The 12098-nt window shown below is 38.9% G+C and overlaps 1 protein-coding gene across 1 annotated transcript; it reads right to left on the bottom strand.

Moving 5' to 3' along the window:
• Positions 1 to 2637: 2637 nt before the first annotated feature.
• Positions 2638 to 11641, bottom strand: LOC136206599 (DEAD-box ATP-dependent RNA helicase 46). The gene is made up of 8 exons (XM_065997717.1): positions 11308 to 11641; positions 8790 to 10031; positions 7519 to 7740; positions 5815 to 5883; positions 5061 to 5330; positions 4619 to 4969; positions 4205 to 4482; positions 2638 to 4030 (listed from the first exon to the last, which is right to left on the bottom strand). Exons 2-8 carry the CDS (start codon positions 10020 to 10022, stop codon positions 2956 to 2958), a joined length of 3498 nt encoding a protein of 1165 aa, XP_065853789.1. The 5' UTR covers positions 10023 to 10031; positions 11308 to 11641; the 3' UTR covers positions 2638 to 2955.
• Between the last annotated feature and the right edge of the window lie 457 nt (positions 11642 to 12098).

Raw genomic sequence — 12098 nt, 5'->3', positions numbered from 1 at the left:
CAGAATTTGATTTCAGGGTGTAGAATCTGCAGACAAGCACCTGCAGTAACACATTTATTTTTTGCTGATGACAGTTTCTTGTTCTTTGGAGCTTCGTCTAGGGAGGCTAGTGAAGTTATACGGATTTTGACGGAATATGAAGTGGCCTCGGGGCAGGCAGTGAACTTGCAAAAATCTGGGATTTTCTTTAGTTCGAATGTCAATATGGAACTAAAGGAGGAGATAAAGGAAATGTTAAGGGTCCAAACCCCACTTGATACGGGTCGATATTTGGGTTTACCATCACTTATTGGTAGATCAAAGAGGCGTATTTTTGCATTTCTTGTTGACAGGCTGAGGAAAAAGTTTGGTAGTTGGGGCTTCCGGTTCTTATCGCAAGCTGGGAAAGAGGTGTTGCTGAAGTCAGTGGCCCAGGCACTACCTACATTCTGTATGAGTACGTTCCTTATTCCTCTTTCTACCTGTGATGAATTGCAAAAATTAATGAATTCCTTTTGGTGGGGCATGAAACCTAATGGGAAAAGGGGAATCCATTGGTTTGACTGGGCTAAATTATGTAATTCAAAAGATTTGGGAGGGATGAGTTTTAAGAACCTACATGTGTTTAATTTAGCCTTATTAGGGAAACAAGGGTGGAAGTTAATTAATACTCCAAATATTTTAGTGAGTCGAATGTTTAAAGCTAAATATTTTCCAAGGGAGGACTTGTTACTCTCCAAATTAGGCAATAATCCTAGTATGGTTTGGAGAGGTATTTGGAGTGGCCTGAGTATCCTTAAACAAGGAATGAGATGGAGGGTAGGAAATGGTGAAAGTATTAAAGTATGGGATGACCCATGGGTTCCAAATTTAGATGATTTTCATGTCAATTCTTTTGTTCTACCTGGACTATCTGATTTGAGGGTGGCAGACTTGATGGATGAAAGTGGGAGGGGCTGGGATATGAATAAGTTGCATGGGTATTTCAGTGATTCTGAAGTTTCTGCCATTTGTGATATTATATTGCCAATTACCCCCAAGGAAGATGTCAGGATGTGGCACTGGTCCCAGAACGGGTTCTATAATGTTAGATCTGGGTATCTCACAGGAATGAATATGGCGAATAATGAAGTGGGTTATGGGGGATGGAAGAAATTGTGGAATCTGGAAATCCCGCCAAAATTAAAAATGTTTATATGGAGGGTATGCTCTAATTGTTTGCCCACTCGGACTAGGCTAGTCCAACGAAGAGTCCCAGTATCACTTGAGTGCCCGATTTGTGTGGAGGATGACGAGTCTGACCGACATTTATTTACAGTTTGTTCTTTTGCAGGTGATCTATGGCGAGTTGCTGGTTTAAGGGTCCCTCATATTGGAAGTTTGTCGTTCTCACAATGGTTATTACAGGAGCTAGAAACTGCACCATCAGAAAGATTAGTCAGAATCTGTTGCGGTTTAAAAGCGATATGGGAACACCGGAATAGAGTGCTTTGGCGAGAAGAATGGTGGCCAACGGATATCAGCTGGCATACTATACTTGACGACACTAGGGACTGGAAAGCATTCTCGTCTATGTGTAAGCGAACTGGGCCACCTGTAGCTACTTCTGCGTTTTCTGCACCTATAGGAGCTGATTCAGTGATCGCCACACCTTCGACTTGGAGTTCGCCACCGGCTGGTTCAATAAAATGCAACACAGATGGGGCGAGCTTTGCGGAAATCAGAAGCTGTGGATTGGGAGCGGTTGTAAGGGATGAGACGAGCCATTTTTTGTTTGGGAGCAGTTGCTTAATTAAAGCTGTAAAGGAACCAAAGATCATCGAAGCACTTGCGGTCCGTACGAGTTTGAGTTGGCTTGCTAGCCAACATTTCATAAATGTTGTCTTTGAATCGGACGCCAAATTAGTTGTGGATGCGGTTAATTCTGACAAACAAGATAATTCGGAGTTCGATTTGATTGTTCAAGATTGCAGGGATATCATCAACTCGCATTCTGGCTTTAATTTGTGTTTTATTCATCGTTCAGCGAATAAGGCCGCTCATGTTATGGCTAGGCGGGCTTATTCCAATGCTAACGATATTCTTTTCAGTGTTTTGCCTATATGGCTAGCAGATGTTATTCGTGAGGACGCTAGTCCTACTATCTAATAAAGTTGCAATTCTATTCAAAAAAAAAAAAAAAAACATTTGTATTGTACCATCTAATATTAACAATAAATCTAACAACACACGTTATTTTCTAAATTATAGTATAAAAATTCTCATTATATATATAAAGCATAAAATATCAAATAACCTTGCATATACTAATTTCTAACGTTTTTATACCATTTTAAATATTAGTTACTATAATTTTGTTTAACTAATATTTGTATATCATTATTAGAGTTTATATACAAAATTTAAAAATAATATTAACAATAAATATAATATTAATAATAAAATAAGAAAATATAAAATTATAATATCTACTTCATATAATTAACTAACCTCAACTGGCGCCGAATTTTATAATCCGCACAAAATCACAACACGATAACTTTACATCTACCGTTTTCTAACATTTTTATATCATTTTAAAATATTAGTTACTATGCTTTTGTTTACTAACATTTGTATACCGTTACTAGAGCACTTTTATTAAAAAAAACTCAAATAAAAAGATAAAAAAAATAAATAAATTAGATGTTGACTAAGCACCTTGTTTTTTTAATTTTATGGTGAAACAAAATAAGGTATCTAAAAGAAAAAAAAAATGACTAAAAAAATGTAAATTATAATAGTTCTTCAAACAGTGACCCTAACTGGATCAAAACCCATGGAAATGTGATTTAAAAAGCTCAATTACATCTTAAAAAATTGATCTTTAACTTCACAGGCAAAAGTACTGCTTGTATCGATCCAGAAAAATGGTTGAAATCACAAAATACAACCATTTTGATTGCTTAACCATTACTCGTTATTAACTTTGACGGCTCAAGTTTCGGGAATTGCCTGCTCACCGGGGGCAGTAGTATCTGGGTCGACTGGCTCAGCCACGGGCAGGAGCGGCCCCTCTGCTACTGAGGGTGGTGCATTGTCATGCTTACCTGGGGAAACTGGAGCTGTTTCTGACACGGGGACGACTTCAGTGTCAGCGTTCTTCTCATCAAACCGACTAACGCGTTTCCTCTCGAATCTATCATGGCTTCTACTGCGGCTGCGACTACGTCGGGGACTACGGCTGTAGCTGCAGCTACGTCGGGGACTACGGCTGTAGCTAGTTCCCCGTCGAGGACTGCGACTGTAGCTGCGACTACGCCCTCGAGATCGAGACCTACTGCGACTCCTACTTCTGCTGGGACTGCGGCTATAACCCCATGTCCGAACTCTATCAGGGCTACGACTAAAGCTTCTATCTCTACTCCTATTGCCGTCTCTTCTACCATCAAATCTTCCCCTGCCACGTCCACGGCCATCCGTATTGTTGTAGCGATCATGTGGACCACGTTCGTTCCTGCCAAAACCTACATTGCCACCAAATCCACGTCCTCTGTTTCCACGCCCAGAAAAAGAGTCATTTCTGCCACTGCCACCACCACCACCACCACCACGTCCACCAAAGCCTCCATCTCTCATCCCACCACGGCCCCCAAAGCCTCCATCCCGCATCCCACCTCGACCACCGAAACCTGCATCCCTCATTCCACCACGTCCACCAAAGCCTCCATCCCGCATCCCACCACGACCCCCAAAGCCTCCATCCCTCATGCCACCACGACCCCCACTGTCCCAACGGCCACCACCACCATTACCACCATTGAAGTCAAAACGGTTCATCCCACCTCGATCCTTGCCAAAACCAGGTGCACCACGCAGAGCAATATCTCGCACCTCTGGGGGAACTTGCTGGTTAGCTCCCTCCAGAACTTTAATTAAATCATTTGCATATTTCCAATCTTGCTCAGAGAAAAAGGTGTACGATACACCAGTTGCGCCAGCCCTTCCAGTTCTCCCAATTCGGTGGACATAATCCTCAACTCCAGTTGGGAAATCATAATTTATCACCACCCTGTAACATGAAAACGCAGCATTATTGATCGTATTTTAATATTCTTTAATTTAGTAATACAACATACAATCTAATATTGGGAATGAAAATCACTGATTTCAGCAGGGTCGTGACAACATTAAAACTCATCACCCTAAACACGAGCTCCTGATATCTCGACATATGAGAACCTACCTTATATCTTTGATATCAAGACCTCGAGCCGCAACATCAGTTGCAACTAAAATTGGCAATTTTCCACTCCGAAACTGGTTCAAAACCCAGTCTCTTTCCCCTTGAGATTTGTCTCCATGAATTGCAGCCGCGCCAAATGTGCGCCCAATACTACGTGCAAGCTGATCACACAATCTCTTAGTGGAACAGAATATAATAGCCTTTGAGCCTCTCTCTTGTGCCCTAAGGATCTGTTCCAAGCGCCTCTCCTTCTCCATTTGCGGGACTACTTCTACATACTGCATACCATATTCATATCATCTAGTTTGGAATAACTTACAAATTGCAAAAGAATGAAACTACAAATTTCCAACCGCTTATAGATATAACCACTCGCAAAATATAGGAAACAAAAACGAACTCGGTTACTGTTACCTGTGTGATGGACTTATTTGCAGCAAGTTCATCAACATTGCCAATGTTCACCTGAACAGGATTGACAAGAAGATCACCAGCAATTTTCCTCACTTCTTTTGGCCAGGTTGCTGTGTACATAAGGGTCTGTCTCCGAGGAGGTATCTCATTTACAATTTTACGGATTTGAGGTTCAAAGCCCATATCAAGCATTCGATCAGCCTCGTCAAGCACAAGGAGTGAAACTTGCCCAAAATCAATCTTTTTCATTTCAAGTATATCATTGAGTCTACCAGGAGTTGCCACAACAATATCTGCACCCCGATCTAGTTCTTTCAGTTGGGGACCCTTTGGAGCTCCACCATACAGACACTGGATAACAAATAAAATCACTCAATAAAACAAGACTGCGAAACAAAAACTTATTATTTTTCAAAATGGTCATGACAGGAATTAGACCAACCGTGCAAGAGACTCTTGATGATCGACCAAATTTTACCACCTCGTCTTGTATTTGTGTAGCCAACTCCCTTGTTGGAGCCAAAACCAAAACAGTAGGCCCATTCTGAGGATTATTATGGCATTGTCTAAGAAGAATGAATGCAGGGATCAAATACCCCAATGTTTTACCAGAACCAGTTTTTGCAATTGCAACTATATCCCGATTTTGTAATGCAACTGGCCAGGTTTGTGCCTGGATCGGAGTAGGAGATGAAAACCCAGCAGTGTGAATCTGAAATGCAAGGTAATTATAGGTAATGAGAACTTGACTATCTAAATGCATGAAATTTATCCACAAGTAAAACAAGAGTATCAAGAAATGGTAACCGTAGCATGTCATGGAAGAAGGAAAAAAGAAAAACTAAAATCCATAGGTCCAGAGTTGCTTACTGAAGCAACTCGAGGCAACTAAAATGAGCAATTAAGACATATGAGGTGTGAATTGGACAGATGGCAAACAATCCTTCTAGAAGATGCACAAGAAGCAGCCTCCAAAAATCAGAATAGTTGTTGCATGTATAAGTGCCAATAGCAGAGCAGCGTACGACATATGCTCCTCGTCCGGAGCAGATATCGCACCTGCGACAAGTGAGAACTAATGAGTGTAAGACCATTAAAAAACCAAAGTAATTCAAAAGGAGAATGAAGCAGATCTCAAATGCAGTTTCCAAAACTCGATACACATAACCTAAATCGCTGCCATTAGTTGAACTTACATCTCTCAATATCTCAGGAGGAAAACCAGTGGCCTCAAACGTTATGAATGGTGGTGGAACATTGTCACCCTATGGAATTGAAGAGAAAAATAGAAGTCAGCTGGAACCCAAATTGAGGAAAAACAGCACAATAGATAAACACAGAGACCATAAAATGCAAAACAAATTCTGATATTCCATACAAAGAGAAATGATAACTTTTCAGATGGAGGGGAAGCGGAAAACTATACGCACAAACAGATAATAATATCATTGAGAAGTAACATTTCTGAAGCATTTGCTAACTTTTCCATAACCACTGAAGGCAAGACAAGGACATAAAACACTATCCTACCAACTGCCATAATAATGTCAAACCATCAAATCTAGCAGGAAGTAACAAACAGTCTCATTTCTCATCTGTTGTGAGGCCCATCCCTGAGCATGGGCAGGAGGGGCGTCTGCCCAAGGCCCAAGGATGAGAAGGGCCCCAATTATAGTAATGTATTAGTACCTATTAAATTATACTTGATTAAATTAAAAAAAAAAATTATAGTTGGTTAAAAACGTTGGCATTAGATTCTTTCCAAATAAAAACGTTGGCATTAGTTATTAAATAGTCTTTCTAAATTCCCTAATTTATCTCGGATTCTTTCCAAATTTCCTAATAAAAACTTTGGGCATCAATTCCCTAATTTATCTCAAAGTATTTCTATAATTATCTTTCCCACCTATCAATCCCAACAAAATTTTATAATTTCTTTCTCCCTTTTTTAATCACACTCCAATCCCAAAGAATATTAAACAGTAATATTATCCTACATCCTCGGTTCATCTTCTCAATTCATCAACTATATAATCAATTTTGTTTTCTAATCACCTCACTATGAAACTTCCAATTACTAATAGCCTTTTTTGTTGTCGCTGAGAAACTCTATCAGATTCTGATTTACTCGGTCTTCAAAAGCAATTTGGGAAAAACGTATCAAAATCTTCCAATTTCAAGAACTTAGGCGCTAAACCTCGTTAAATGATGTGATTTTCAAATTTGGTTTTTCATTTTTATGTTATCATGCTTTGTATCGTAAAGAGCATAAAATCTATTAGAACTATTTCATAATTTATTAAATTTAAGAAATTTACTTCTAGAAATGCTCATAGACATCATTTTGTATAAGAAATTGGGTACTTAGAGCAATATAAACTGTTTTTATTAGATATTTTGTTAAATGTAACAAGAAAAGTGTCATTTTTAAATAATTTTCTTTTATACAATTTACTTTTCTACTTTTTTTATATTTCCACTTATTTATTAGGGCCTCATTTGGTAATTCGTCCCGGGCCTCTAAAATCTCAGGATCGGCCCTTTGTGACTGCAGAAAAATCATGCATGCATATCTGGAAACAAAACTTAATGTTCTCGTGAAATCTCATACCATGAGAAGCAGAAAAACAATTAGAAAGAAGACCCTAATTGTCAAAGAACTCTCTTATGGATCAGACTTGAATTACACGAAAATTGGTAACGCGTTAGCAGTAGCACCAATCAATTCATCTGGAAAGTGGATACAGAATTCATTATTGTGTATCCACTTTCAACACGTGGACGATTTTATTCAGCTTCAAAAAGAATTATAAATAAAATCAAAATACTAAGATAAGCGAAAAAAAAAAAAAAACATACAGAGAAAGCGAAAGAGAATTCTATGAAATTGAAATACAGACCGTAGCTGTGACTTCATGTTCTTTGCAGTAAGCTTCTACAGGAGAGAGATGAGTTACATCCGAAGTTCCAACAAAAGGGGGCCTCACCAACGCATTGTTTTGAAATGGAGGAGCACCAGAGCCCTGATTTAACATATTTGGCATGGTTGGGCCAGCCGCATTATATCCACCAGTATAATTTGGTGCAGCATTTTGAAATGGTACACCACCCGTCCTAGAGTCCTGACAGGTAAGCGATATATACTCCATAAGAAAACTTAAGAGAAATCTATGATACAGATCAAAGTACAAATAATGTTTATATGCAGTCATACGATGTGGAAGGTGCAGTGAGTTCTGGATCCCTGGGGACAGGTGCACCAACTGACAGAGAGGAGGAGCAAAAGAAAAAAAATGTAGACCAAGTTTCACAGTAAAAGACAACAAGGAATATAGAACAAGGATCGAGTACTTCTAGTGTAAACTTATCATTTATGTTTTCAATATCCAAAACAGAAATTAAATTCCATGATTGCACATTCAAATATATCTTAATTTAATTAGTTTCGTCCTACAAAGATGAATTAAAAAAACATTTTTATTCCAATTGTAAATTAATCCCATTACCTAATATCAAACAAAACCATTACTCCATTAGTATATTATATCATAACTATCGAGTAATGCAGTGATGCTTGCTCAATAATGGACAAAGAAAACGAGCCAGACACTAGTCAGCAACGGATCAAAGGATCCAACAGCTTAAAAAATCTTTTAGAAGCATACTGAATGCGGCTGGTGGGCTGCTATCATCTGAGAAACATGTGAATTCTCGACAATGAAGAAACAGATAAAGGAGAAAATCAAACAGAAGGTAAGAAGAAGTGTAAGAGGATAGAGGAAGGTTGTTGTTTTGTTCAAGGGAAAGTACAAATCTGGTAAGACATTGGATTAATAGTTGAAAAGTCAACAATTAAGAAAAGAATTGAAAAGAATTGAGATTTGAGAAAAATATTAACTACATGTGCCTTTCCTGCACCTTGTGCCGTCTTAAGGCACAAGCTGAACAACCAACAAATGTGCCTCACTTAGAGAGGCCACCTTCTAAATGTTGATGCTCTATGGTTAGAGCCTCATGTGCCTTGAACCTGAGGCATACCTTAGTAACCATGTCTTTTATTCTAAATTTGAATTGCTCAGGGGGTATAGTGATTCTACTGGAAAAAATGGCCCCACTATTTAGACATGCTAAGAGATTATATAATAGTAATGCAAAAAGGAGCTCAATATACCTGCTGGTTTCTCCCTCCTGCTGGTATGGGTGCAAGGTTAGGTTGACCTGGACCCACTGCAGGCCCTTCCGTTTTAGCATTGAAGTAGTATTCATTGCTTGTCCTGCTATGTGCATTGGGCACATTAGACTGTGGATGATGCCCCATTGACAGGCCAGCATGGTTTGGAAACCTAGGACCCTGCTGTTGATGAGCTAAATCAGTCCCAGTTTGCTGGAACGGAGCCATGGAGGTAGCAGAGAGTGGCATATTGACTGCAGGGCCATTAAACTGCTGAGGTTGACCACCATGAGCACCTGCCTGCTTTGTCGAAGTTGAATTGCCTCCTGCAGGCATAGTTGAAACTGAATTTGCTCCAACAGGCAGGTTTTGGGAGGATGGTGTGACAGTCTGTTGAAAGTGAGATGGAGACAAACTGGTTTGCTTTCCCTGTTGAAAATCAACTTCACCCCTCTTCGCAAATGCTGGAAACTGCTGTTGTGAGCTTTGCTGATTCTGTGGTGGAAGCAAGTTCTGCTGGTATGTCATATACTGCTGATATGCATATTGCTGCCCTTGTGGTTGTGGCATCTGCAAATTCTGCTGATGCGGTATGTGCTGTCCTCCCTGTTGAGGTATCTGCTGTATGGCTTGTTGCATTGGCTGTTGCGGCAACTGCTGGCCTCCCTGCTGAGGCATTTGTTGACTCATGTGAGACACCATTTGCTGAGCTGGATGCTGCATAATTTGTGGTCTCAGCTGCCCTGGTTGTTGCATTCCTTGTGGCAACTGTGAGGTTCCTTGTTGTACATGCTGATTAGAAACTTGTGCCACAGGTAGACCCTGTTGCTGTGCCATTAGTTGTCCGTGCTGTTGTGGCAACTGATTGCTCTGTTGCCCCTGCTGTTGTGTTCCTTGAGGGATCTGCTTTATGACTTGAGCGGGTTGAGACAAATGACTGATCTGTTGCCCCTGGTGTTGTGCGGTTTGACCTACCATGCCATTTGGTTGTGCAGAATGTGCCACTGGTATTTGAGCCAGCTTTGGTGTAGAAACGGGGGGAGGTGGGCCAGGTGGCAATGGTGGAGGCACAGAGACAGGTTTTTCATACTGTGTAACATTACTTTCAGGGTTCCAGTAGTATAAAAGGCCAGTACTTCCATCAATCAGTCCCATCCAAGGTTTAGGAAGAGTAGGGTCCTCTGGGGCATAACGAGGCCCAAGGGAAGATTGAGCTGATTCTGCTGTTGCCATTCCAGATATCTGCTCATCACAGTACAAGTATCTATTAAGCGAATATGATAGTCATGTTGCATACCCTATACCATCTGACCCATATGTGGGCATAATAGTTGATAGCAGGAAATTGTATAAGCTGATGCATCAAAAGTTAAGAAACTTTTATGAACCACATATTGGTAATCTCCTACTGACCAAACTGTGTAAAATTCAAGGGTTCTCTACGAAAATTATTTTGTGAAAACCATGACCAGAATGTCAAGTTTAATAGAAGTCCAGCTCTATAAAAATAAGGTATAGCATATAACAAAAATGTTTAATTTTTCAATAGTGTATAGTATACCTTACCATACTATCATGTTATGAACAAATAGTTAAATTGAAAAGTAAAAGTTAAAACTCATTCAATAATCAACTCTTTACAATTCTAAGAGCAGAGATTGTTCTAACTTCTACCCAAGGAATCATATTAACAGTCAATCAGAATTTTGAGCATGACAACCCAGATTAATATAAAATTGGATTAGCATTTAGCAAGTTCTTTTATAAGCTTCAACTGACATACACAAAAACTGAACATTTGATTTTACTGGACCTTAAGAAGTAGAAAGGAATAAAAGAACCGCTAAGCAAGTAAAGGCAGGGTAAGATCATCTCCAAGATTCTCTTAGTCCACTCCCTAAAAATAATATAAAAAAAAATTGAGGAGTTACTAATACATATCATCTCCAACAATAACCCTCATATTCACTTCTTATTTATTATTTTATCATTAAAATTAATAAGTATTGTTATATTTACCAATAGTGAGAGGAGAAACTAGTCAATAATAAGTTATTGATAAAAAAAATTAAACAAGGAGGCACTATGGAGCGCCTCAATAGTAGAGAAGATGGAGAGACTCTTAGTTATTTGAGGAGTCACTGAGAGGCTGTATTTTTAACTCTCTCTCCTAAAATTTTAACTTAAACCCAACTAAGAGTGTTGGAGATGTTCCAAACCCTCAAAACTTCCCTTTTGACTAACAAATCATTTACATAGGGCCCATTAGGAAACTGAAACACATTACAGCAGCCAAACCTTTTTTCCCAAAAATACTTCCACATGACAAAGATATTAAGAACCCTAACACAGCCATACATACAACACATAGTTGTACAAAATGTTCAAAAGAGCAGGAATGAAATCAAATAAACATAGAGTACAAGCATTGAACATCAAATCCATCACTGACACAATATTTCTGGTATCACTAATCGTGCAAAAGATAATGATATATACATATATAAATTGAACATACCCAAGGTTTACGCTCAAGTCCAAACGTGCACACAGGAAGTGTTTCTTGGGGCTTTTGCTCAACTAATCTATTCTGAACAGATCGAAGGTGTTAAGTTTCCGTCTAATTGGTCCGATCTATCTTCTCTCAACTGTTCTCCGTGAAAATAAAATATCAGTCGAGGACAGCCAAGAGCGTAGAACCGGGTTGCTAGTGGTATGAGCTTAAGCGGCGACAGAGATTACCGGAGATTTGCGGCTGGTGACACCTCCCTGCTCTGTTAGCTCCTCTTTCTTCCGCCCAAACTACAAAGAAACCCAATTTTACGTTTTAGGCTTTTTCGTTCTCTTCCTTAATCTTCGTTCTTATCATTCCATTTATATTTTATATTTATATATATACGCGTAGCGATATTTTCTTTTACAAAAAAAATCTCATTGGTTTTTTAACAAAAATAAAAAAAAAATACATATTTTAATATTTAATAGTTTTTCATTTAAGGAAACACACAGCTCGGTGCCTTCTATGCTTACTCAGGGCCGGCCCTGAGCATAGGTCCGAGGTGCACTGACCTAGATCCAGGACCGGAGGAGGCCCCCAAAAAATTATTTAGCTTTATAAATAAATTGCTTATTTTTAAATATAATAAATAAGTTCAAAGTAGTAGAATGGTATTACATTGTCTTCCTACTAAAGAAGGAATGAGTTTGATTCCCACCTTTGTAATGTTTCAATATATTTTTAATATATAAATGATATGGGTAATCAAGGGTAAGAAGGTAAATTTCATTTTATTATCTCATTTTAGAATA

Source organism: Euphorbia lathyris, chromosome 9 (genome assembly GCF_963576675.1).
Source record: "Euphorbia lathyris chromosome 9, ddEupLath1.1, whole genome shotgun sequence".
NCBI lineage: Eukaryota > Viridiplantae > Streptophyta > Magnoliopsida > Malpighiales > Euphorbiaceae > Euphorbia > Euphorbia lathyris.
This window is presented reverse-complemented; position numbering and strand designations above follow the sequence as displayed.

What these genes read in the sequence shown, in the direction of transcription:
- LOC136206599 (XM_065997717.1), bottom strand. Translation starts at nt 10,022, where the DNA reads ATGGCAACAGCAGAATCAGCTCAATCTTCCCTTGGGCCTCGTTATGCC. An exon ending in CTCCTGAGATATTGAGAGAT is followed by an intron (nt 5,331 to 5,814) that starts GTAAGTTCAACT and finishes CTTGCATTTCAG; the next exon opens with ATTCACACTGCTGGGTTTTC. An exon ending in CAAATAAGTCCATCACACAG is followed by an intron (nt 4,483 to 4,618) that starts GTAACAGTAACC and finishes TATGGTATGCAG; the next exon opens with TATGTAGAAGTAGTCCCGCA.